The following is a 25,853-nucleotide window of genomic DNA, read 5'->3' as shown; positions in this document are numbered from 1 at the left end:
TAACGCGTTCAATTTTATTTCGTACTTTTTGTTTATTTTCTCAACATTTCATGAATACGTAGTCTAGCTATGCCAAGAAAAAAAAATGTTGGCGGACATGTGTTAATTATGTTAAATTATGACCAATGTTTATTTCATCAATACTGCATCAATATCCATCCAGACTACTTTGTGAATAGTATCCGTTATTAATGTGATTGTTTGTACCATTGTCCTCCACAGAATACACACCATTAGACATTCCGGAAAACTCTACTTCGTCCAGCTCCATTTCTATCGTTGGAACTGTCTTAATATGCTTACACGGTGTATTTTCTTTCTTCAAGCAAAATCTCAGCGACAAACGATTCACTAACTTTTCTATTAGTAACACAATGGTCCCTAATGCGATACCCGCACCGACCACAATGAATGCTGCCTGAACGTCAATGAGGCGTATCTCTTTAGCCTCGGCCACCAGCGACCCGTGACAAAACTCTTCACGGGGCCAGTGTTTTTGTTTGAATGTCTGTAATATCCCTCCTTCTTGGAGGGAAAGTATTCTGCAATAGAAACGAAACAAACCAAATCATCATCATTTATGTACTACTGCATAGGTTTAATTTCTTTTTACTTTCAATGGTATTGATTTTCAAACACAACAATTTGCAATAATTTTGCAAGTACACCATAAAGATGTATCAAATTAAACACACCAAACCTCTAAAGAATTGTGTTTATAGTATGCGTGTATGAATGTTCGTTTGTCTTGCAATAAAAAACTATCAATATTGTATCCACAATTAATCTTCTTTTACATTAACACTGTACCAAATTAAAGAAATAAAATAAACCCACAAATGTAAATTAAACAATTATATAATTTTAATAGATATGGAAAATGGTTCAATGAAATGATTAACAACAGTTTCTATTTCCTTATTACTGAATAATAAGTTTAATAAAATAAATGGAAAATTCCAGAGAGAACGAAAAGCATGTAAACAAAATGAAATGATTTACAATCTCATTTGGTTCGCAAACGAAGATAATCTACATCAAATCAATATATATGAAAGCTCATACTTATCAGAGAACAACTTGGTGTAAAGGGAGTTGTTTGGAAGCCCAATGCCATATGACATGTTCGGAATTTCCTCTGTTGCAGTGATTAGTTCACACCGGTTAGCTTTCCTCACTTCCATGTAAGACTTATCACCAATATACACATATTTCTCTTTGTACATTTTATCAATATGTACATTTGGATCCGGATTTAAAACATCGGTATCTGTTCTATTAAATGTTTTAATTCCACTCCACACTTTTTGAAGTAGTTCAAAAGGTGATTCCTTTTTTATGAGATATGTAATGAAAAAATTAAAATGGCACAACAACAAATATATGCAAATTGAATATTAATATTCAAATAATTTTTTTCCAAGTATTTTACTCAAATACCCTGTAGTTATATTAGATGTATTTATAACGTGTCTCGCATCATAAATTGACATTTTGGCATTAATTATAACATTGATAAGTATCATGATATTTATATAAACAATATATCATCAGTCATTAAGATATCGATGTCACTCTTAAACATATGTGGTAAATAAACAGTCAAATGCCAAAAAAAAAGAATAATATTTTTAAGTTTTAACAAGCACAATTATATTTGACATTTACAGTTGATTTAACAACAATTTACTTATAATTGTTACTTAAGTAACTAGACAATGAAAAGTCTTTACCTGAAACCAAGTTACAAAATACGTCCCTGCAAGAATCCCCCACTTATAATCATCTTGCTCTACGAGTTCCTCCAGAGAGTTAAAGGGAGCTTTATCTATGGTGACGGTCAGAAAGGCTATCAAGTTTCCACTGTAGGTGGCCACCATGATGAGAGAAAATAACCAGAAAAACGTGATCATCGTGCGGCCACTTTGGGAGTTAGGTAGACTCTCTCCCCCTGTCAAAAAATATTGTTCAGAACACAATTTGTCTATTGATCAAGTTCTATGCGTGTTAGCTGTTTGAAAAGATTATTTCTGGTGAAAATAAAACTGCGTCTTTTTTATAAGAAGAATTTATCTAATGAAAAATTTAATTAGATGTTTTGAAAAATATCATAAACTTTGACTGAATGCTGCCAAATCTTTGTTGCAATGGGATTAAGTTTTGCAGGACAAATGTTTTGAATTGTACCGTCGTTTCTTAATCGAAATTCATAACACTTGTTCTTTTATGCCATCAAGCTAAACCAATTATATACTTGAAGTAATGAACTTATATCGCCAATACCTTGAGTTAGAAGTGCCCCAAACATATACCAGAAGGACATCTGGTAATTTTGTCTCCCTTCAGGTCCGTGGATCTTGTAGTAAGGAGAAAGCTTCTCAATGACAAACAACAGGAACGCAGATACAGGAAGAACAAAAAATATACACACAATCACTTCGATTTTAAAAGGTTTGGCTAAAGTGAACATTTTGTTTTCATCCGGGTCCGGACGTTTAATCAAGATGGTGGTAGTATCGTAGTAGAAGGGATGGGTGAAATCCATGACTTGTTCCCTCGATGCTTGAATGGAAGCTCCTGCCACCATTAGGTCGACTTCCTGTCGTAAAATGTGCAACATTTACGATAATTAAAGAAAATGGTTTCATTTGATTCGTTTCTGTTGCGATTATTTTATCATTATGACCTGCAAATAGTTTTTAATTATTGCTTTTTTTTCAATTGAATTATTTAAGTAAACGCTCATTTGAAAAGCTTTCTGTTACAAATATTTCATTTTTCTAAATGATTTTATTTCAAGAATAGTACTTTAAAATTTATAGTTCCCCCCCCCCCCATAACATGTAACTTTAAACTTCCTTACACCGGCATGTAAATGGCTGGAAACAATGTGAGATACTGAGCTCCAATCATTGAACTTACTCGTCTTTCCAGCTGACCAATCATACCGCTCCAAGATTTGTTAGCGTACATGCTCCCAAATTCGTTGTCTGATGGTTCCGTGTATGTATAACTTAATAACAAAATACCAATGAAGTGTTGTCATTAAAATTTGTATTCATATTTAAACCTTGTCATTTTTTTTGGAACGTGTTAATAAACTGTTTTTATATCATGTTTTTATGATCTTTAAATCCAAATTACATTATTATGTAGTTAGTCTGACATACGTAAAATTTAATTCCTCCTTAAGTTCCTTCAGTAAATCAGCACAGAAACCCACATAGTCAATTGTTTGTCCATTTTCCTGAATTCTCTCGGTAAATGGAGGCCACTAAAATGGCATTCATATGCATAAAAATACATTTATATAGAGCGTATATAGCCACATTTCTTTCTGTTCTTTAAAATAAATCCAAAAGTTTCCGAGTTTACAGCATCTTTTTTTTTTGGTCACTAGCAGGCAATACATGATTTTGGGACTTATGTAGAACTATAAAGTGAAAATGCGTTCGGTGTTCACAGTAAATTGCAGAATTGCTCCAAAACGATAAAGCCATTGAATAAATCTACTTCCAATACAAAGTACATAATTATATTGATCACTGAAAATTATCTTGCTTCTAGAAGAGAACATTAAACTGTGAAGAATTTTATCAAACAATGATTTCAAACGGATTATTTTCGACATTGATATTTGATCTAGAAACGTCATTAAAAGTCACTGTGTTTGCTCTGCCTAGAGACATATGTTCCGATGAAAACAAACGAAGTTGCTTAAAGGAAAAGGGGTAGGCAGTGAGGCAAAAAAAAACTTGGTTCTTTGTTACTGAACACCTTCTCTACATTGGCATTTAATGGATAAAGTCCGAACCGAAACTGAATTCAAAGAGGCAAAAATATGATCTGGAGAATTTTCCCCAAAAAATTCTGATCTTCACTGAGCATTCTGGAACCATAATTATTATAGCCCAAATTGACCAAGTGTAAAGAGCAAATGTGCTCCGGATATATGAAATCAGTCAGATGGACGAACGAACAGACGGATAAGCGGATAAATGTATTATTATAGGGCACTTGCAAAACAAAATCTTATAAAACAGTTACTAGTAAGTTACATACCCAAGTTGTTGTAACGAGAAAGTTTCTTTTATTGAATCCAAATTCGACATTTGGGTAAAGTTTGGAATCGAATTGAAACCTCCCATTAACCTCAACCCATCCCACATTTTCCAGCTGTCTTATCAGTGATGTTCCATTTTCAGGATTTTCCTTCCACATCAAAGTTGAGAGCGGATAAGTCCGACAAGACACGGGACTGAATATACTCTGGCTATAATTCTGTGTCAAAGAAAATATCGACAAATAATGATTGCATATCTTTAAGAATTTTCGTCATGTATAATTATTTAGATAGTAAAACATGTATCGTAAAAAATGTAAACTTTGTTGTTTTCATTATGCAATACAAAAAACAATCGGTGTTTTAAAAGTAGCGAAAAAGAAACTTTCCAAAAAAAAAAAATTTGGCATACTTAATTATTTTGTGGTTTCGTTGTCAACAAATTACTGTGTTCATGTGTGAAACTACAAGGTTAATATCTAGATAGGTGTATCCATTAATAATACAATACCTTCAGAGCTAGGATGGCTGAAGAAGACCCTGTACTCTGTACAAGGGTCGTGATGTTCCCAAGTTGATCGATGATTTTCTGTTGATCAAGATAACTGTTTGGATCCTGTTAATTCAATAGTGTTTATTACAGTTTGGTTTTTATCCGTCAATTCTAATATTATCATTTTCATTGAAAGTGTAGAGTTAGTCATGCGGTATATTTTTAAATCAAAACTTTTAATCATCAAAATTTTGACGAAATTACAATCCAATTTTTAGTTCTTGGATTTCTGTTCCCCTGACAAGTGTCAATTGTGTTAAATAAGATTAGATTTTTGATTTAATGCAGAAAGACGTTGCGGAGGTGGCATGTCATTCCTTCAGCAAAATAAAAAAAAAATTAAACCACAACATCAAAAAGCAGTGAATAGGATCATAAGTTATTTTTCCGTTTAATTTTAGAATTATTTTAACAAGAGCTTGGACGTTGGACAGTTGTGTCAAACAGCAATGTGACTTAGGCCTGTCTATTTCATTGCTAGCCACTCAGCTTTGGCTTTTTGAAATTTACAAAAATGTCCCGGCTTTTGAGCTAAGACTACGCTATCGGTGTATATTATTTAGTTAAACCAGCTTCATTTTTTAACTTGTTTTGACGTCATGTCCTGCTGAAAACCCAAGGACTTAAAATTGTTTTAAGACAGTTACATAATCCATAACTTATTGGATCTACTTTCACAACGTCTTCATGAATTGGTTCAAGAATCGGTTTCCGTATCAAAACAGAGTTTTGACACACGTTTACATGTATATTCACAGCAAAGCACACACAAAACAGTATGCATTTTTGCGGTGCAGGTATAAATTCATTTTGAGTCATTGGAACAAATCATACAATCATTCTCAGAGAACTTACTAAAGCGGACTCATCGGTTGTCACATTGATGTTCAAAACACAAACGTTGTCTAGCTCACTGGAGGACTGGATGAACTCTGCTTCGTCTCCAGGCAACTGGGTCACTACGAACCAAAAGGTGTGGTCCCGCAAAGCAGTCCGCCGGAAGTTTGCTGGCAAGTTGTCGTACTTGTTTGCCTAGTCATTATTGAAATAGACTATGACGTTTAAGGTGGCTCACTACACTGTGAAATATATTCTCAAATCAGCCAAAAATTACTTGATTTTGATAGATATAATAATGGATAAGAAGTATTTAAGTGTAATAGGCAAAAAATGTGCATTTTTTGGTGAAAAATTACATTTTCAAATACAGTTGAACTTCGGTAACTTGAACACCGATATCTCGAATACAATGGATATGTCAAATTGATTTAACATGAACAAAAGCTCCAGGCGGGTTCGAACTCATGATCTGCGTTTCAGACGCCCAATACGTTAACCATTGAGCTACGAGGATATAGAACCCAATCAAACGATATAAACAGTTTAACAAAACATTTAAATCGCCATCTTGTGACGTAGTGTCTTAAAAAGTATAAGTGTATGTGTAGTGAGGTACCTTCAGATGTTTAATTGCAATTATTGGTTAAAAAAAAAAAGTTCGTTATAATGAAGAAAGTCCAATTTACAACTGTAATACCTGTACACGTGTTATGTTTTTACTTTGTTGACGTATTTCGCAACAACGAATACGAATACGCAACAACGAAGACAGTAGTAGGCTATAAAAATACCGTTAAACTCACATTTAACCTGCATTATAATTTGTCAATAATTTTAGGGCAAAATTGGAATGTACACACACAGATTGCGAAGGAGTGTTTTAACTGTGGATTCTCATTATGTGAAAAGGGACAAAATCGGGATGACAACTTTCCTCAGATATTGTTAGCGAGCTATGATAGTTATATTACACGAGTACAGAAATCATGATCATATTTAACGCAGACTTATTTCCTCTACTCTTTAACAGATAATTTTGATAATTAAAGAATTACATATAAAAACAAATAGTTTATGACTTCATTTGAAGTATATTTGTTGACTAGCCGAACTGTTAATGAGGATTTCTTTGTTAGCTGCAGTTGCATGGTTCAAAACATAATCATACCACTCGTCATTTTTCAATTGAATAGTGACATTTGTGATAAAATATTAATTATATACGCCTTGTGTGAAATATATCAACCGAATGCTAATCACAATTGGCATTGTTATCTATTCTCCAATCTAATTTTTGTTTTTGGTCATAAACTTTGAACAAAATTTCCACACGAATTCATCCGAAGAAACAATTACAATGCCGAATCTTCACTAAAAATTAATTTTTCATATCAAGCTGCGTCGTTAAATTTTTATAGTCTCGCAGTGCCCCATACACTGGTATGTACTGAATCAATGTATCAATAATGAGCAATATACACAGACAAACCTCGGTTCTTACTTGGACTATACTAACTAAATAATTAATTACCTGTTTCAAAATCCGCTCGATACAGTCTAGGTGACATACAATAGTGATATTGACCATCCTATCTACCACTTCTCTGTGGATTATATCCAGTACTTGGAGAATGTCATCTGTCGTACGTAAATTGTCAACATTAAATGTTCGATGTTTGATCCCGATTTCGTTTATTTTTTCCAAAATCATATCGATGTTGTGAGCTAAAAGGAAAAAATAAAATAAAGGTTTTATTTGCATTTATTTGAGATTATAACTAAAAACAACACACTTTATATTTCAGGATGAAAGAATTGCAGCCTTTCCGTTTTGTTTTTTGAAAGGGGGGCTTGGGTTTAGTGGGTTTTGTTGTGTTATTGTGTTATACAATTGTGCTTTAATAATTTTTGCCGTTTTAAGGTAAGATTTGTCACTGTCAAAAAAATCCATGTGTTGCTTTATTATTTCTATAATACAATTATTATGAAATAAACACACCTGTAGAGTTTTCAAAAAATGCAAAAGTTGATGTCCACTGCAGATGTGTTAAAATCCTGGAAACCATCAAAGTAATTCCAAACTCGTCAAAGATGTTTTTGCCAAAAGCAACAGCCGAGCAAGCTACGGTGGGTGAATCCTCCACTTTAGGAGGTGTCTCTTGGCAGGGGGAGTAACTCTCCGGGGCCACAAGATTCTCTACAGTTTCTTGATTGACGTCATTCAGGTGTAAAGCAGGTGTGCTGTTCAGGTTTGATATAGCCATTACAATGCTATGATCTGTTGAATTAACGTAAACGAGGTCCGCATGGTTTTTCCGTAACTCCTTGACTAAAAGCAAATTTAAAAAAAAACAAGAAAAATGATATGGATTTGAATCTTTGCAATTGCTAACATCACTATAATATCTTAGTTCTGAATACCATACACCTTTTAGCGGCGTTAACAAACCCATTAACGCAACTGCCTCTAGTTATCAACCATGTTGCATTATCAGGCACTTGAACGTTTTCTATGCATAGGGCCAGGGTCACACGATGTTTATCGCTTCATCAAATTATCTCTTTAACGCTTCATCAAATTATCAAAAGTACAGAAAAGTAGAAATTTTGAAAAAAAAAATGTTCTAGATTTCTGGGTTGTTTTTTTTTTTTATATAAATTTAACATTTAAACTTATAAGTTAAACTTGGAAATTTGGAATCGCTGAAAAATGAGGATGATAACGTTTTGCAGGCCATTCAAACAAAAGTAAAGGTACAAAGACAATTTAAACCCACGTATTTTTGTTCTTTTTCTTAACAGTCAAAGTAAATCAACCACTGATTTTTTTTTTAATATTTAGAATTGATTTACAGTTCATTTTCAAAGTTAATTTGTGGCGACGTCTGAAATGAATTGTTCTTGTAAGAACGAAGAAAGCATAACAAATCAATAATGAAAAATTCCATTTAAAGGCTCTCCAGAGAATCTTAATTGAAGTTTTCACTGCTTTGATTGTGAAACTTCGATTATAACAACAGCGAATTTGACCTCTGTCGCTTTGCGGAATACATGCATAAAACAGGAGAAGATTTGCGATACGATCATTACCCCAGCAGAAAAGATTTTAACACAAAATTAATTTTACATGACGCGGTACAAGATCAATTAATATAATTATGTTTACTAATGGAATATAGGCGAGACTAGCAGCGCGGCTTTGTTTAACTTAGTTAAGATATTGGTTTCGAAAGTGTCGTGTACCATAAACAACTTTTTTGTTTTAAGAACTATCTTATTTCATTCGCGGATCTAGCTTATAGAGGGTGACTTCAGGGTCGTGGGTTCCCCGCTAGGAAGTTCAAACTTATTTGATTCCTATAAAACAAGTACAGAAAATAAACCTCGCAACCTCCCCCCCCCCCTCCCGGTAAACATAATTTTACATGTACCTTTGACCCCCCCCCCCCCATCCCTACGAAAAAATTCTTCATCCGGGCATGAATTTATATTTACCCTTCGTTGAGGCGTTTTTAAAGACTTTTTTTTCATTCCGTATCATTCCATTCAAGTATCATTTCAAACTAAAGTTAAAATCTGAAAACAAAAGTTATTTAATTTTTTCATTAAAATCACACAGTTGTGACAGTACCACGCTTGAATTCACTACTGTTTATTAACCATGAATTTGCACATCTGTTTTCAATGTTTTTAATTGAGAATTAGGATTTTTGTATTTATTGTAAATGTTTACCAAATAGAGGTATGCTTACACTGACACAATCAACAGTATGAATGCTGTTGATACACCAGGCAGAATCTCCTTTTCTTGTAGCTTGTATTTAAGGATATTGCATCGTTCTAAAGGAGATGGCATTTAATCACCATAATTAAACTTTATTTATTTATTTTTTATATCCTGTATTATTATATAGAGCTCTTTCTCTAAAGGAGATCAATACTGTCTTAATATAGCCGTGATCATTTTAAGCCCTCTTAATAATCTGTCTCTCTAATTTAATAAAACCTGACTTTCTATGCCTAATATCTGCAAATTTATCTTGTGTTGAAGATTTGTACATATACTTTGTCACCTGCCAACAAGGCTTTCGTTTGATCGAATTCGAATACGAGATGAACGCGCATACGTTACATCGATCCTACGCACAAATCTAAAATGATTTTGGAGTTAATATCGTAAAAAAAAACCCGGCACGATAGATTTACAGTATTAAAACTCAAAATTCGACCTTTTAGACACCCCCGCTATCTTGTTAAGTTGCAAAGCAAGGCTAGGTAAAACTGTACAATGTTATTGAGTTACAATCGACATGAAAATAACAGGATGCTAATTTCAAACATTAGTGCCAAAATTTATGGAATAAAAAATCCGAATGCATATGTCGGAGTGGATCTCAGATTTCCCCATTATAAATCTTCGTAAGTAAACTGTTTTTGCACTTCTCAATTCATAACTATAAAGTATGTATATAGAGCTGCTGACATTTCAGTGAATGAAATGTTGGACTTCTCATTTATAATGATTACATGTTCAAGTGTGATTCTTTCAAAAGCATGTGATTTCTTCAGAAAATCTCAAACGTGGCTGAAATGGTAACCTTAGACATATAATTATATACACGTAGCATACATTTGCTGATACACGTATCTTTGACTACCTGAAATTCTATGTGTTCGTAGTTTACCTTTCTGAAGAACCAGGTATAATTCCGTAAAGTCTGCCTGGGACCAAATGACGTTGATAGTGGTGTTCTGCAGTTCTAACGTCGACGTTCCCAAAGTGGTGTTTTCCGGATGTTCGTGGGAGCAAATATTGTTGATAACACCTAAAATACATTCATTCATTATTTTCCTCTTAAAGGTCATTGATTTTAATTCAATGCGTGCAGTTGTTAAAAGCATGCATATATACGTCTCTGTGGCAATAAGGGAAGCTGAGATGCCTGTTCTAATCGTCTAAATGAATGGTAGTTTTTAGCCACTGTTTATTCATTGACTCATGGTCGTATGTGTAACCAAACTGTGTTTTAACCAAATCTTCATTTATAAGACAGTCATATATTACGACATGTAATAAATTTTTGCATGTACAAGTTCACTGAAACTTTTGTTGTCCTAAATTTAAAACCATTAACTCATTATCTCTCTTGCTTACATATGGATATAGAGCTACACTGACTCTCTGAAGTTTTAAATTTTATTTATTGTTTACATATTTGAACTTATTTTTTTCACCTACAATTGAAATCTCATTGATGTTTACTTTAACTCTCGTATTAAATCATTTATAACTATAACAGTGTTTTTTTAGTCTTACATTGTTCTAAATGTTCAAAGAAACGACTCATGAAAGGTTTTAACCTACTCGCAATTCGAATCGATGCAGCTAAATATCTAATCTATATTTGACGATTAATACCTCATTTTACATCCTGATGTATAAAGCGAAACGCCTTTGTTTGTGAAAAATCTCCTATGAAGATTATATCATTAATTAATTAAAAAAGATCGATGCAGTCATTGGTTGAAAAAGTTGTGCACAATGACTTCAACATATAATCATTATTTGAGATGGATGTTACACATAATAGCGTTCATTGTTTTGTGAATGTTTAAATTAAAATACATTGATTGCTGAAACTGAATACGGTTATGCAAACATTGATTTTATCTTTATTTTCATCAAGTCAAACGTCTAAAGTTGAGTTTCCTCATTAATTTTAACGCGTTATTGTGGACCAAATATTCTATTACATAGGAAGAAAAAAAAAGAAACATGTTGAACATTATATTCAGGCAAAGACTTATCCTGACACTGTGGTTGTGATACAATCTAAAAGAACAAATTATAGTTTTCTCTTTCGTCGAGTGGTAGGGATATATTTTAAAGAATATTTTTAAACGCTCAACACTTTCCACATTTAATGAGATGCCATCATCTAAAAATGTTTTTTTTACTCTTTGCATTATTCATTTCCAAGAAATCCCCGTACCGATTTTCATACAGAGGGTTAACACCTTTGGTAACCTTGTCATGGTTGCTTTGGTTTCAACAAAAGTTAAACTGATATCGATCACCAAATTTAAAGATTGTTTCTCTCTTCAGTGCATGTTAAATTAAATACACTGATCCAGAACAAATACATGTACTTAGATTACTTAGAATACTTATGTTTTATACATCTTTTTTAAATGAAGTAAATCAACTAGAATCTCAACCCATACATGATATTCAATGATAAATGAAAACCACCTTCTTAAGGAACTCTGGGGTTTTTTTTAACAGTTTTCCTTTAGCCCCCGCATTCTTCCCCCCTTTCAAAAAAGAGAAATCAATCTTCATTGTACGTTAAATTTATTTTTCGCTTGGCTTTCAGTTTCTAGAGTACAAGTAGTTGCTTAAATCTTGATAGATCTGCAGAACCAATTAGTTATTGTGTTAAATCGTTTTAATTTCACTTTAACTTGATGAATATATAAGAGTTATATCTATTTATTATCTGCAAGAAGCCACGTCAATGCATATGTTCTATAATTCAAATTTACGAACGCATACTTTACTGCGATACTTCAAGAGGGTTTTTTGGGAAATTTGAAAAAAGCGATATTTCATAAGACTTAGTATGTGAATAAAAATTATTTACCAAAAGTTGTTTTTATAGACTTGCCTATTGTTCCAGACGAAGCATGAACGTTATATACAAGTATAAATTCCATGAACACTATAGCAAGAAATCCAAGCCTCTCTTCCCAACACAGCATGGTTGTTTTCGACAGGTCAAACTATAGATACACAAATAGCAAACCATTTACTTAATGGTTTCCGTGTGGAGTTCCAAACCGATAAAATAAAATCCGGTTTAAGAGATGGCCCCACAACACAAAAGCGAGTCTCCGACCGGACACAGAGTACTAAGATAATGGTGGAGGCGAAAGACCGCAGAATTCCGAATATAATCCTTTCAAACTTCAGAGGGACTACTAGGCGAGTTATTTGTTGACTGAGAAAAATCAATACTTAGTTGTTCTTCTAATTAAATTGATTATTGACCTGGATATAACCTTCAGAATCCATCTTAAACACAAAATGCCAGCCTACATTGAATTGTTTGTTTTGAAGCAGTACATGGTATTAACATTAAGGTATTGTTGTTTTCTCTATAGCTTGTGCATTATAGATACCGAACTTTTTTTTCTGAAACCCACTGAGATAATCAGAAAAAGCCGATGACGACGCATGGTTTTTTAATTTCTATTCCGGAAACATAAATAAACGTTATGCGAGACAATATGCATTGTCTTTTTTTTACAATTCTATAGATGTCAATGCATTAAACATGCATTATATTCTAAAAATAAGATCGACTTTTACTATGCCGTGCCGTACCATTAGTGTTCGATGCAGAAAGAACCAAATGTAAGGCCTATCAAATGCTTAAAAAAACCCAGTTCTTTTGGGGATTTATGTTCAAATGATATGTTGTTTAAAATTAACATAATCTTAAATTACCCGAAAGACTAAAACAAATCTAAATGATAATGATGATGTAACAAACGTATTTTGCGGGGGTAATTATTTTTCATGATTTTTAGCATCGAAGCAAAATGACATTATTTTCGCCCAAACGGATATTGACTTGACATACTTGTATATTTCATGAACCAGAGCTACCATGCAGACTCTTATTTAAAATAGTCAATATTTTTTGTCTTAATTAAATCTATTAATCATGAAATTTAATAATATTATAGTACATTTATCAGTGTGGCGAAAAAAAATCAGGAGAAATTAATACAGCTTACTTTGATTTAACAGGTAAATAAGATAGATGCATTCTGTGCTTAGAGTGCTAAATAACTATTTTCCATAGGTAAGTTTGTTATTCATAAAAACGCGTTTATGTAGACTTGATTAGAACAGATTTAGAAACCCTGACTACACTCAAATGAGAAACATCAAAACTTTAAAGGTTCGAGTATCATTTACAATATATCAAAGAATGAATAGACACCCCCGCATTGTAATAAAGCTTGCTCTGGGCATAGTTATTTTATGGATATTCCTATCATTATTAAAAAGGATAGCATTTCGTACCTTTAGATAGAGCGGTGGACAGTGTACAAAATCCATACAATTTATAAAAAAAAATCATTACGATAACTCAACAAAGCCATGTACGAAGTCTTTCAGTATCAATTTGATGATGTTTATCAACTGTTTCAATGCATTTTCGATATGAAATACTGTTCTTTAATCAATTCAGATGACAGGGGTTTTTGTTTAATCAAGCTGATTAGATAAATAATTATTGACGCCATTTTATTTTTGATCACCATGGATACAACCACGTTGAAAGATAAAAATGGATTTGAGATTAATGTCTGCTTGATGCTAATTTCGAGGTAATATTATCGAGTTTCTGCTTCATTTTAACTGGGCCATCAGATTCAACATGGTCGGCTACCTCTGGATTTCATTGCCTGACGAGCACAGATAGGCAATTATTACACTTTTAGAAAATGATAGTTCCATTATTCCAAGTAATGTTTAAGTTAAATCCGACAAAATCAATACATTTGGATCAATCCCAAGCTTATATGCGTATAACAATACCACTGTCTATATCATTTCAATGTTATTTGAACTTAATTTACTTTGTTAATATTTTTATTTCATTTCAACAATTGTTTTTATATAGAACCATTTTAACAAGACCTTGGATTGTCCGTTGGACGTAGCTATCCATAACAAGTTTAAATGACGCGGTTTCAAGCGAAATATGCACCGATTGCGAAGTCCTAGCTCAAAAGCCAAACAAATTTTGTTGATTTCAAAGAGCCATGGCTCAATGGTCAACAGTGAATTAGACAGGCCTAGGTCACATTGCTGTTTGACACAACTACCCAAAGTCCAAGCTCTTGTTAAAATGGTACTATATTGGTGATTTATTTTAGTTTTGCAGTTTCAGAGACATCGATATAACATCTGTGTGAATATTGGCGCTTTTACCCAAATTTCTTTTTCTAATAACTTTTTTCTATTATGCTAGTATTTTGTTTTGCCTTTTGCCTTTCAGTCATTTAATGATATTAAATATTTTATCTTAAAATATTGTTGTCACAAAGAAAATTTTGTTTCTACATTTTATTCTCAAACTTTCTAGGTTTCCCGTTCTCGTCGGTTGATAAATTAAAACGTTAAGGAATATCTCATGTTGGATAACACATGATACATGTACGAATGCATAAATTCTTACTTTAAAAAAATATGCATGTATTATTACTTTGTATTGGATCTCGTATTTTTTATGTATTACCTAGTCTTATTATAACATATAGTTTAAATTATTCTTAGTTGTATGTTCTTCGGACCTACCAATGTATTACCAATGTGTTTGAGCAAGCATATTATTCTAAGCACCTAATAACCTTAATGGATATTTAACAATGATCTCGTGATTATATCAAAAGAATGTCATTTAATGATGCTACCAGCATTAAAAAAAATCAAAACGATTTCTTATATTTACACACCCTTATAGTTTTCAAACAATGCAGTGTTTCGCTGATCATTTGGTAATTAGACACCAACCTTTTGATTTATAACATATTTCGTTTAGCTCAGAAAGAAGTAACAATTAAACATATTTATTTGTACCCGATCCTTCTAGTCCATGATAATGGTTTGCATTAGTTGAATCTCGGTTTCAGTGTAAATGATAAGGTAAACGGTACGTGCAATTCATTATCTATTCGATTAAAGCAATCAAGCATGCATTGACACAATAACAAAACAGATATAGCGATATTTTGGGGTCTACAAGACATTTATTTACACAGCAATAACGCGTCTGATGAAGCTCCAAACAATAGTGGTGTTGTTCATTTACTCATATCTACATTCAGTTTATATTTTCCCTTATTTTTGCATTGGAAATCTGCGATGATCCATTTTCCATATACACTTTGCTAACTCGTGCGCCTTGAGCACAGATACAAACGTCTTCACGTGTTTTGAGTAAACTTTAATGAAATATATATATATATAATTTATATTTTTGTCGCGGAAGCTAACTAAATAACATGTTAATATGGCTTTTCAATGTGTGTTTCATATCCCTCCTGACTAAGAGCGCAAATAATGGCTTAATAACGGAAATACACAATATTTCAAACAAATAGACATCAGTATTTAATATCTTTATTTTTAGTGTTTCTGAACATAGATTAATTCTAATATTACTACAATTGTTAGCTCGGGAAGATCTTTCTTTTCAATCTGTAAAACCTCACCACTTTGAATTGTCAGTCTTCTGTGTTTGGAGGCCAGGCAGATACCTTGACGTTTTATGGCAGTTAAACTAGTAAACAATTACATAATTTTTATTCGTGAAAGGTTCTTATCATTTTCGTATCAATTTAAATGAAGCTCTCAAAAAAAGTAACTGATTTTTTTTTTCAATAAAATGCGTTGTGCTTAATACACAAAGAAAGGGTTTTGACGTCAATGAAAAATTTACATACCATTTATTGTGACGGGAACACATTGCAAATAAAGACGACAATGAGACACAAGAATAATCGAATGTTCATTAGCTCTAACAAGATATTTACGGTGTACATGTATAGAACTCCAGTTCCTTGCTAGATCAATCTTCTCAAAATTAACAAAATCACGATACTTAATTCAATGGTTAATAAGTGATCTGTAACGGTTTTCTTTGCAAAAAAATAATAATACAGGAAACAGCTTGTTTGTTTTAAAAACGTGTTACGACTTCTTTTTAAAAATGAAAAAATAGATTTTATCTCAGTGTCTTTGTTAAGATGTTACGGCACACGTATTTAAAAAGGAGCTTTTAAATGTCTATTCTTGTCCTCTTTAACATCACTATTAACAGCCATTTCCACTTAATGACACCGATGAAGTATCAATATTAAATTGGTCAATTCTTGATAATAAGTCAACCATTAAAGTACCAAGCAATTTCATGTTGAAATTTATGAAGTAAATTAATCTTTGGCTTCTCTGAAAAAAAATAATAAGAGACGGTTTCCGTAAGTTTACCTAGCTGTAAATAGGTTTTTAAAGATTAATACATTTTAGCAATGTAGAGATTATGAATATTTACAAAGAATGGTCATTACTACGAAACAATATCATTGGTTTATGTTATAGGGTACACTTTGCAGCTAACTATCTAATATTTATCTGAGTACTGTGGAATTAATAAAATGTGGGTTATTTTGCTCATTTGTGGATAGGTCGGTTTTCAGTTTCAGTAAAAAAATTAACTCTTTCAAAATTTTGTTTTCGCCGAGTATGTAAATTTGATGGAGATAGCTACCCACGAATACCACAAAAATTGAGCAAACAAAAGATAACGAATCCACCGTATACTAAAATCAAGACTGAAGTTATTATCTTATTTGTTGATTGAAACAATAAAATGCTTTTGTAGGAGGTTCATGTGGTCAGTAAAGAAATATGCGCTAGTAGTTAATGTAATTACTTTCTGCAATCATGTTAAATTCCAATGGAGTGCGTACATGTACTTGTATATTCATACGCGTAGAGGTCGTTTCTGGACCTGTTACGTAAGGGACTGAAATCCGGATTATGAAGAATTCCTGTATAATTTACATATTGATATTCTTTTATAATCAAGGAAATGTCGTTAAGAGAATGGGAATATTTATCATTTAAAAATTTGCAATACTTTTTACAATTTTATATAATTTGCGATAAATTTTTGATAAAATTAGGAACGTTTGCCGGTTTGTGATTCGGGGTTTACAGTTTAACATAATTGGCGATACACTTCTCATAAAAATATGATTATTTGCCGTTGGTGTTTCGGTTTTCTCTACATACATTTACAAACGCGGGCGAATTGCATTAAATGTCTTGTTAATTGCTTATTTGCTGTTAATTGCCTGTTATTGTCTTAAGAAACATGGGAGAATACACAGCAGTGCTTAATGGATGTTAAAAGAAGAGGCTTTGGGTCGTTACTTCATTGAACTTAGTTACTGAACTGAGCTAACTACAGTTGGATTAAGCTAGTTATCTTATAACATGGGAATGTCATTGTCTTCGAGCGGCGAATACGTCGATAAAAATTATTTATCAATATTTCTTACACACAGTCAAACCATTGCTTGTTTCAGTCATAAAATTATCTATTTATGTCAATTCAAAAAAAAAAATTGTTTTATTAAGAGCATACAGCAGTGAATGATTATGATTGGCAATATCTCCAGTTTCCCGGTTATAGAACCATTTGAACAAGAGCTTGGATTTTGGGTACATGTAGTTGTGTCAAACAACGATGTGACGTAGACCTGTCTATTTCATTGTTGGCCACTCAGTAATGGCTCTTTGAAATCAACAAGACTTGTCTGGCTTTTAAACTAAGACTACGCAATCGCTGTATATTTTGCTTGAAACCGTTGTTTTGACGCAAGAAATAGACAGCTACATCCTTCTGAAAGTCAAAGATTATACTTTGAGGACAGCTTAATCATGGCATTGATCGACTAAGAACTGTAATCGTTTTATCATATGATTCATCGACTAATTGAGTGTTATCAAGCAAATATTTTATTTTGAAGTCTTAGCCGATCAAAATGCAGATTATATGGACCTCCTATGTCACGTTCAGGCGAATAAAACGTTGCTTTTAATTTGGGTATCAGCCTATCAAAGAGCTACGAACTCATATCATATAATAATCGCATTTTTTCATTTAAAAAATCTTTTAATTGAAGGGGAGGGATTGCTGATTTAATATCCAAATCCTTTCTTCTAAGAATGATTTGACCTTTTTATAATTATTTTTAAAGAAAACTCTAGTTATTAAAATGGTGAAAATTGCGGGCGGGCGTTTACCAGAAGTGTATTGTACAGATAAAAGTTACTTCTCCTACATTTTTCCAAGTTAGGAAGTTTTTGTTTTGCATATTGATTGTACATATATCATAATAATGTGCATATTGCTTGAATTTTGATTTCGGCAAATTTTTGTGAAAAATACCAAAAGTTTAAACCCCAGTACACCCGTTCAAACAAAGCTATAATTGTTTTATAACATCAATAAAAGAAATGATATCTTAAATATTGTAAACCTGTCAACAAATTCAAGAACAACCAAACACACTTGAAGGATAGGTGACGTTCTGGAACATCTCGTAGGGCTTCAACGGATGCAATACTTGCAAAATTAACCCATATCATTACAAATGATGGTCAATTACCAAACAAATGACAGAAATAGTAGGCATTTCATCGGGGATATTATTTTCAATTAAAAAAACCACCTTGGCCTCCGAAAAGTTAGTGCAAGATTGATACCTCATCTATTAACAGAAAAAGAAATGTGTAGAAAACTACTTTAAATCTGCAAAAATTGCTGTGGACGACGTTTATTGGAAATTTTTACAGGTGATGAAACATCGATACAATGTTTTGAACTGCAGAGAAAAATGTAGTTTACTGAAAGGGTAAAACACCGTAGTATAGCAAAACGATGACAAAATACAAAGAAAGTACTATACGCAATTTTCTTTCATAGTCAAAGTCCTGTAATTCAAGTTGCTATTCCAAAAGGCCGATTAATTACTGGATACAGAAATATTTTGTTGAGAGAGAAAAAATCCGGAATTCGCAACAATTGACTTCTGCATTACAACGCCCAAACAAATAAATGCCCGTACTCCCTATTCACTAGAGTTGTCTCCCTGTAACTTTTTTTTCTTTTTCCTATATTAAAAAAGCACTTGTCATGAAGAAGATAAGCTTCAAGGAATTCTTTTGGACAGTACAAAAATACCATTCCCAAAAACATAATCTGAATGCATTCAAAGCTCGAATAATTCGATTGAAATTATGTGTGTCTGTCAAAGGAAGTATTTTGAAGGTAACCATTCAAAAATATGCTTTTTGCGTTTATTTTTTTTTTTGGTAACAACGATGGCGTGATTTATAGAACGCCCCTTGTACTAGATCTTGACCTTAAATCAAGATATGTATACTGTTGTGATTATAATTATTAATAATCAAAAGTTAAGTGATTAATTATACTGATATTAATTATACATTTAAATAGTTGAAATTGTTTGGAATGATATTAAATTGTATCTCTAGTCAGACTTTACCCACAACACATTGTATCTTTTTATTTTCTGCAATCTGAACCAAAAAACCCATGTCGAATAATGATTTCTATTAAGCAATAGTTTTAATCCATTCAAGTTTTTGCTGAAAAATACTTTAGGCCCCTTTGACTCGTAAGCATAGCTAATAAGTTATTCATCAGTGTAGCTATTATTACCGCCGTACCCTACATTATTTATTCTGGGTACAAAAGGGCAGGTGTTCTTGAGGCATGAAATGATAAACGTTTTCAACCACGTGCCATTTTTCTAAGTACTCTAGGGACGGAACCCAAATTTGTTGTTTTTATGTTTATAGAAATCCGTTGTATGAAAGCATGACGAACGCTCCAATGCATACACGTCAATTAAAATCAGGTCGTGAAGGCATCGTTTAATGTTTTTGAGCACACGAGACCATTGGCGAATTTCTGCAGATGCGTAGTTTTTTTTATTACCACATACATTGTAATAGGCTCTATACATTTCTATAGGGTGTTAAAAATTTAATTAAAAAACAATAATGTTATCAAGTGGTCTTTTGGTATCAAATTTTGGTAGAACATTTAACATGACATTAAACATATTGCTATTGCTGTTCATGGGCGAGGAAGTATAAATCTTTTGAATGTAATTACTGAAACAGACGATCAGGATTACATATATTATGCTCTTTACTATAAAGTACCCTACTAAAGGTTAATGTATATATCTTGTACCTGGGGTTTTATCTTAAAAACTTGACGACATTGCAGAAAAAACATAACCTGCGTTAGCGGGTTATGTATTTTTTTCTGCAAAACTCGCTACCTTCATAACCCCCATGAACCATCAAAGAAAGAAACTTATTGTTTATATTTGCATCCTTCTATTATCAAATTCATAAATTGATTATAAAAAGAATAAGAAAAAAAGTAAAGTCATGGTATTTTTTTAAACTTTTGTAAACAAAATAAATGCTGAATTCATTCCAGTTTTCTTCAATAAAATAATAAACTAGTGAACGTGATTTCTACTGACTCAAACGAGGCATCAATATCAACCAAAACCATGTACATGTAACCAAAGAGTACGCATTTTAAGGTAAATCATCAAATGATGATGAATTATAATGAAAAATATATACATTTTCAATTGTCTTTGCCTGTGATAATTTTACGTATCGAGTTTTTACTATATTACCCATAACTTCAAGTGACGCCAAATTGAGGCACCAGCAGGGGTTTGCTTAATATTTATTTTTTAAATATCTAACCGTACGGTGGTTTAAAATTATATAAATATAAGTATAAAGGAATCATTCTTTGAATATTATGAGGTGATAAAATTCGGTCGGGGCGTGATCAAATCTATCATAATACCCTCCGCGGTTTATTGGATTTGACCACGCCCCGACCGAAATTATCACCTCATAATACTCAAGTATGATGCCTTTTTCCTTAAATCATTACAATAAACATCTGATGGACGATGCCCGTCGTCGAGATGCAGACTTGGAAATTGATTTAAGATAATGCATTGGTACCCGGAAAGTTATTTTTGGCGGGAAATGTGAACTTGAACAAATAAAGTCTCTATTGGGTAAAAATAAAGATATTAATATGTTTGTTTAACTAGGTCATGGTTTATAATTTATTGATATTTGGGCGGTGAATAAAACAAGCATAAAATCCCTTTGAAACATCGTAAATTCATCGGAAAGAATTTGTATGAGTTTTGCAAAAATATCAATAACCGATTGAAATTGAGTTTCTATTATCAAGTGTCGATACCAATATGTTTAATTTTGGTTATTTGGTTAACGAGCATGAACAAAAACCTTGCATGTCGATTTTCTTTGGCTAGCTCCGATTCAAGTATGCTTAATCTAAACATGAATATACATTACTTATTCAAGTGATGAAAGTAAGACAGCATTGACTATGCGTTAAAATGCAGTTAGACAGAACTAAAGCTGATTTTTTACGTCAAGTATTCTAGCAGCTGAAATATTGCGTTACGATACATGTATGTATTTAATTATTGCTGAATACATGGGCTGAAACATTTCATGAAGTTTAGAGCACATAGTAGTTCACCGTCATGCATCTTTTGATTTTTTTTTTTATTTAAAAGAGATACGACATTGTCAACATTACTGGGCATAAGCGAAAAGTACAGCAAATTTACTAATGTGTCTTCATAAAAATATCTAGTATATAACCCATGATATTTCGGCCTTCACTGCTTTTAAGGAATTAATCCATTTGCTTTTATTTTACCCATTTGAATCTCTCGATCTGTCATAATGTTCTTGCCTTGCATGCTCTAATAGAGGGCAATCGAAATAATTACTGGGCCTATCTGGGAGAGTCGGAGAAACTCCTTAAATGTAATAATAACATCACCGGATTCTAGAATTTTATACATAAGGTCGTATCCCATCAATTTGAGCATCGGCAATTTAAGCATCTGCTAGACAGCCTTACATGTTTCGTCTGTGGTGTACTTTAAGGCATATCATTGTATCTATAGAAGTCCATTTCAAATCTCTTCCGATAGTGAAAAAATGTAGAAGTAATATTAGTTTTATATATATATATATAAAAACAACGGAGAGGGGCGGGGGAAGGAAGTCATTGATGCCTATATGATAGAATCGATGTTTTCTTTTTTTCGAAAGACCAGAAAGGCCCAAGAAGTTGCAAATGGCTTTTAGGGTACTTAGCTATTTTTGATCGATACATCTTGTATCTTGTTCTCATGGATCTGTAATGTTGCTATACTCTGTCCAAAGATATCCTGGATTTACATTCTGCTTAATTGCATGATATTTATAAATACCTCAGAGTTCAAACAATGTTTATTCAAAAGTATGAAACATTTCCAAGATTTATCAGTTAAAACGCCCCTGTTAGCTTATCAGGTTTCAATACAATGCTTAAAAATGTTATGTCTACGGGGGTTTTATATTACAGCAAGCCCGGATGATAACGTAAAATAACGCGATGTATTCCGAGTGTATTCCGAATGGAGAAAAGATGTAAACATTCCCCATTATAAATCTCCATAAGGAATCTTTTTTCGTTCGTGTGAGTTTTTCCGAGTGAAAGATGATAATGTGTCAATGAAGTTATCTTGGAAATTATCCCTTTCATCTATTTCTAATGCACTTCTTTCACAGGTATGTGTATTTTTATTAAAAATCGTCCAAATGTGCTGCATAAATATCTTGGGACGGACTAAATAAATCTTCTATTTCCCTCAGACTGATTTGTCACACTTTCATATATTGTTTTAAACATTGTACGTCACTGTCTGATATACATGTTTCTCTTAATGTCTGTTCGGTAAAAATTTGGCAATATCGTTTACTAAGTTCGAAATTTTCATATTATTTAATACAGAAACTGCTTGCCATAAGTTCCTAAAATATTTGGAGTAGTTGCCCTTTGAAGTTCTTTAAAATTAGAGTAGTTGCCCTTTGAATATTGACGTCACAATGTTGTGTCTGTAGCAGAACAACATGGCAGCGTCGTGATTTGCTCAAATCTCTGCAGAGGAAAAGGATAAAACGTTTAAAATTTGATGGACACAAAACATTGTAAGTAAACATTAGTGAAGCGAAAATATAAATGGGAACACAATACATTTATTAGGTCTGTGACTGACTGACTGACTGCAGATTTATATCGGGTTGATCAATCTCATAAAGGGCTCATCTTTGTCTCGCCATCTATGAGATTGATCATCCTGATATATTTCTGTAGTCAGTAAGTAACAAACCCAATACATGTAAGTAATAATATTGTTATAAAACAACGAATCTAGATGAGAGGCGTCGACCATTTTAATAGAACAAAGTGCAGTGCTTCTGCTTTTTAATACATGTAGTTTGCAGAAATTTCCAGAAAGTTTATAATGCTATCACCGTGCAAAATTCACAGTTCAATTATAACTTTATTTTGGACTTTACTTTTAAAATTCAACATCTGTTTTGTAGTATTTTCTCACAATTTATTTCTTACAAAGTTACTTATTAGTCCCCTACCGGTTTCACCGGAGGGGACTATAGCTTTCCTCTGCGTCCGTCAGTCCGTCTCTCCGTCTGTCTGTCTGTCCGTCCGTCTGTCTGTCCCACTTCAGTTTTCCACACTTTTTTTCTTTATGCATTTGAGGAATAATATGAAACTTGTTGAACAGCTTCAAAATGTCAAACTACAGATCAAGTTTACACTTTTGTAGCGTCTGATTGACATATTTTCGAGAAAATTAATTTTTTATATTCCAATTTTTTAATGTTCGGGTTCGTTATCGGGTTCGGTGTGAAACTGAATAAACGAGGTCAGTATGTAGTCAGTATACTGTGCATAGGCGTCGGAACCGGGGGGGGGGGGGCTGAGCCCCCCCTCTTTTTTTGCAAAGTTATACCTAACCATTAGAAACATAGCATGATAGAGGGTTCAGCCCCCCCCCCCCCACACACACACTTTTTCTCGCAGGAAAGATTATTGTTCCTAAATTTACCCTGAAAGATTGAGAAATTGGATTCAGAAGCATACTACCCCCCCCCCCCCCCCCCCCCCCACGGATTAGGAACTTCATGATTTTGGGGGGGGGGGAAATAGGGTAAGTTTTTTTTTTGGAAGTATAGGTATACCCCCCCCCCCCCTCGGATTAGGATTTCCATGATTTTGGGAATTACTTTTTTCTCAATATTTCTGAGGATTAGTCTAGCCCCCCCACTTTCAATTTGCTTCCGACGCCAGTGCTGTGCGTTACTTGTACCATTCATTTCCTGTACCATTCCTTTTATCATTTCTAACAAACAAATGAATTCTATAAAATAGTGTCAAGCATTGTGTTGTAAATTTAATCGGCAGGTTTTTTTTGTATTATTATTACAATCGGGTTCGTTGTCGGGTTGGGCTGTTTAACTGTTTGGTTTGATTCGGGGTACAGAAGACGGTAAGAAATGATATTGTGCATAACAGTGCATTTTTTTCACAAATTTTTACCAGCGAATACAGAATAGACTTGGCGAAATTACAGGAGATGAAATAAAGAGTATGATTTTACCCATTTCCTATTTAATTTCTATATCAACTATATAGTTTTAATTTCCTCTGTTCTTTTATCTCTGATTAAAGCATGACATCTCGTTTACAATAGCTCTGAAATAGTTGTGTGTTTGGAAGCTTTCATAGAATAATACAAACCGGTAGGGGACGTGTATTGCTTATGCAATACTCTCAGAATGCTTGTTTATTTAGTGATTGACACTTTTTCGGACTCTATATGTGGTTTCAAAGAAACAGAGTGCCATGTCTCAAGGACTGTTAATCTCTTAAAACAACATTGTGCAATTATCAGTTTTTCATTTCTTGGACATCAAAGATTCATTGAGTTTATTTAATTATTTTATATCTGTGAACCTTTCACTCAGTTTACTTATGTCATCACCTGTCAATTTATACTCAGATTCTTATATATAGTTATGTACAATTGTCAATCGGCAGTCTGAAATACAGCAGCCAGCCTTGGCCACGTCCGACTCACCCAGAGTCTTGAGTCCGGAGGCCACTACTGGCCATATTCGACTCGTTTGTAACATGTCTGTCTGTTAAATTGTCATAATGTTGCCATCGTTTATTTGCGTCCAATAAATTCAGAATGATCCTGCATCAATTGCCTGTTTATTTCTCTGGAACTGTATACTGTTGGACCTTCGGGAATACGGCAAACCTACCCTTCGTTTTTACCTTACGGCCTACAACGCGCCACAACCTTATACATTATGCCCTTTACGCCAATATTCCCTCACCCGGTTCTTACTGCACACGACCGATGCAGATCCAGACGAATTCTCTAGCACCGTAAAATCTACGCGGTCACAATGCTCTCAATAATTAATGCTCAACGACAGGTTGAAATTCATTTAAAAGAATACCTCAGCAAAACTATGATCAAGAGCAAACACAAGTTTTAAAGCAATTTTAAAAAATGAAAATGTTGTAATATATAGTCTGACGCACTCAAAATTGACTCGATATTTCATCAGACCTTCAATCAACGTGAAATGCTCATTATCACCTACAGTTATCCAAAATGATAAATTCGTGATACAATAGTTGGTTATACCGGGTATATGGAGGTAAAAATGCATTTTAAATGTAGAAGATAAAACAAGTTTTCAATCTATTTGAAAGTTAAAAAATCAAGCAAACTTTGAAGAATCGATACAATCATTCCAATCTTGCCAAC

General features: G+C 33.1%; 1 protein-coding gene across 2 annotated transcripts in view; it reads right to left on the bottom strand.

The window, feature by feature from the left end:
- The window catches only part of LOC105348279 (glutamate receptor ionotropic, kainate 4), a 29,786-nt gene continuing 3,933 nt past the window's right edge, over positions 1-25,853 (bottom strand). Inside the window, exons 1-13 of one of the 2 annotated variants that reach the window (XM_011457635.4) lie at positions 12,125-12,599; positions 10,142-10,282; positions 7,456-7,785; positions 6,988-7,181; positions 5,472-5,648; positions 4,575-4,679; positions 4,063-4,281; positions 3,171-3,274; positions 2,923-3,013; positions 2,284-2,599; positions 1,734-1,951; positions 1,066-1,331; positions 1-542 (exon numbers count right to left, since the gene is read on the bottom strand). In XM_011457635.4, the coding sequence (XP_011455937.3) occupies positions 149-542; positions 1,066-1,331; positions 1,734-1,951; positions 2,284-2,599; positions 2,923-3,013; positions 3,171-3,274; positions 4,063-4,281; positions 4,575-4,679; positions 5,472-5,648; positions 6,988-7,181; positions 7,456-7,785; positions 10,142-10,282; positions 12,125-12,218 (2,649 nt within the window). In that variant the 5' untranslated portion in view covers positions 12,219-12,599 and the 3' untranslated portion in view covers positions 1-148. Of the gene's footprint in view, positions 543-1,065; positions 1,332-1,733; positions 1,952-2,283; positions 2,600-2,922; positions 3,014-3,170; positions 3,275-4,062; positions 4,282-4,574; positions 4,680-5,471; positions 5,649-6,987; positions 7,182-7,455; positions 7,786-10,141; positions 10,283-12,124; positions 12,600-25,853 lie in introns of those variants that run through there. The other variant, XM_011457634.4, reaches the window with a different exon arrangement.

Source organism: Magallana gigas, chromosome 8 (genome assembly GCF_963853765.1).
Source record: "Magallana gigas chromosome 8, xbMagGiga1.1, whole genome shotgun sequence".
NCBI lineage: Eukaryota > Metazoa > Mollusca > Bivalvia > Ostreida > Ostreidae > Magallana > Magallana gigas.
Note: the sequence above shows the minus strand (reverse complement) of the source record. Positions and strands in the feature narration are given on the sequence as shown.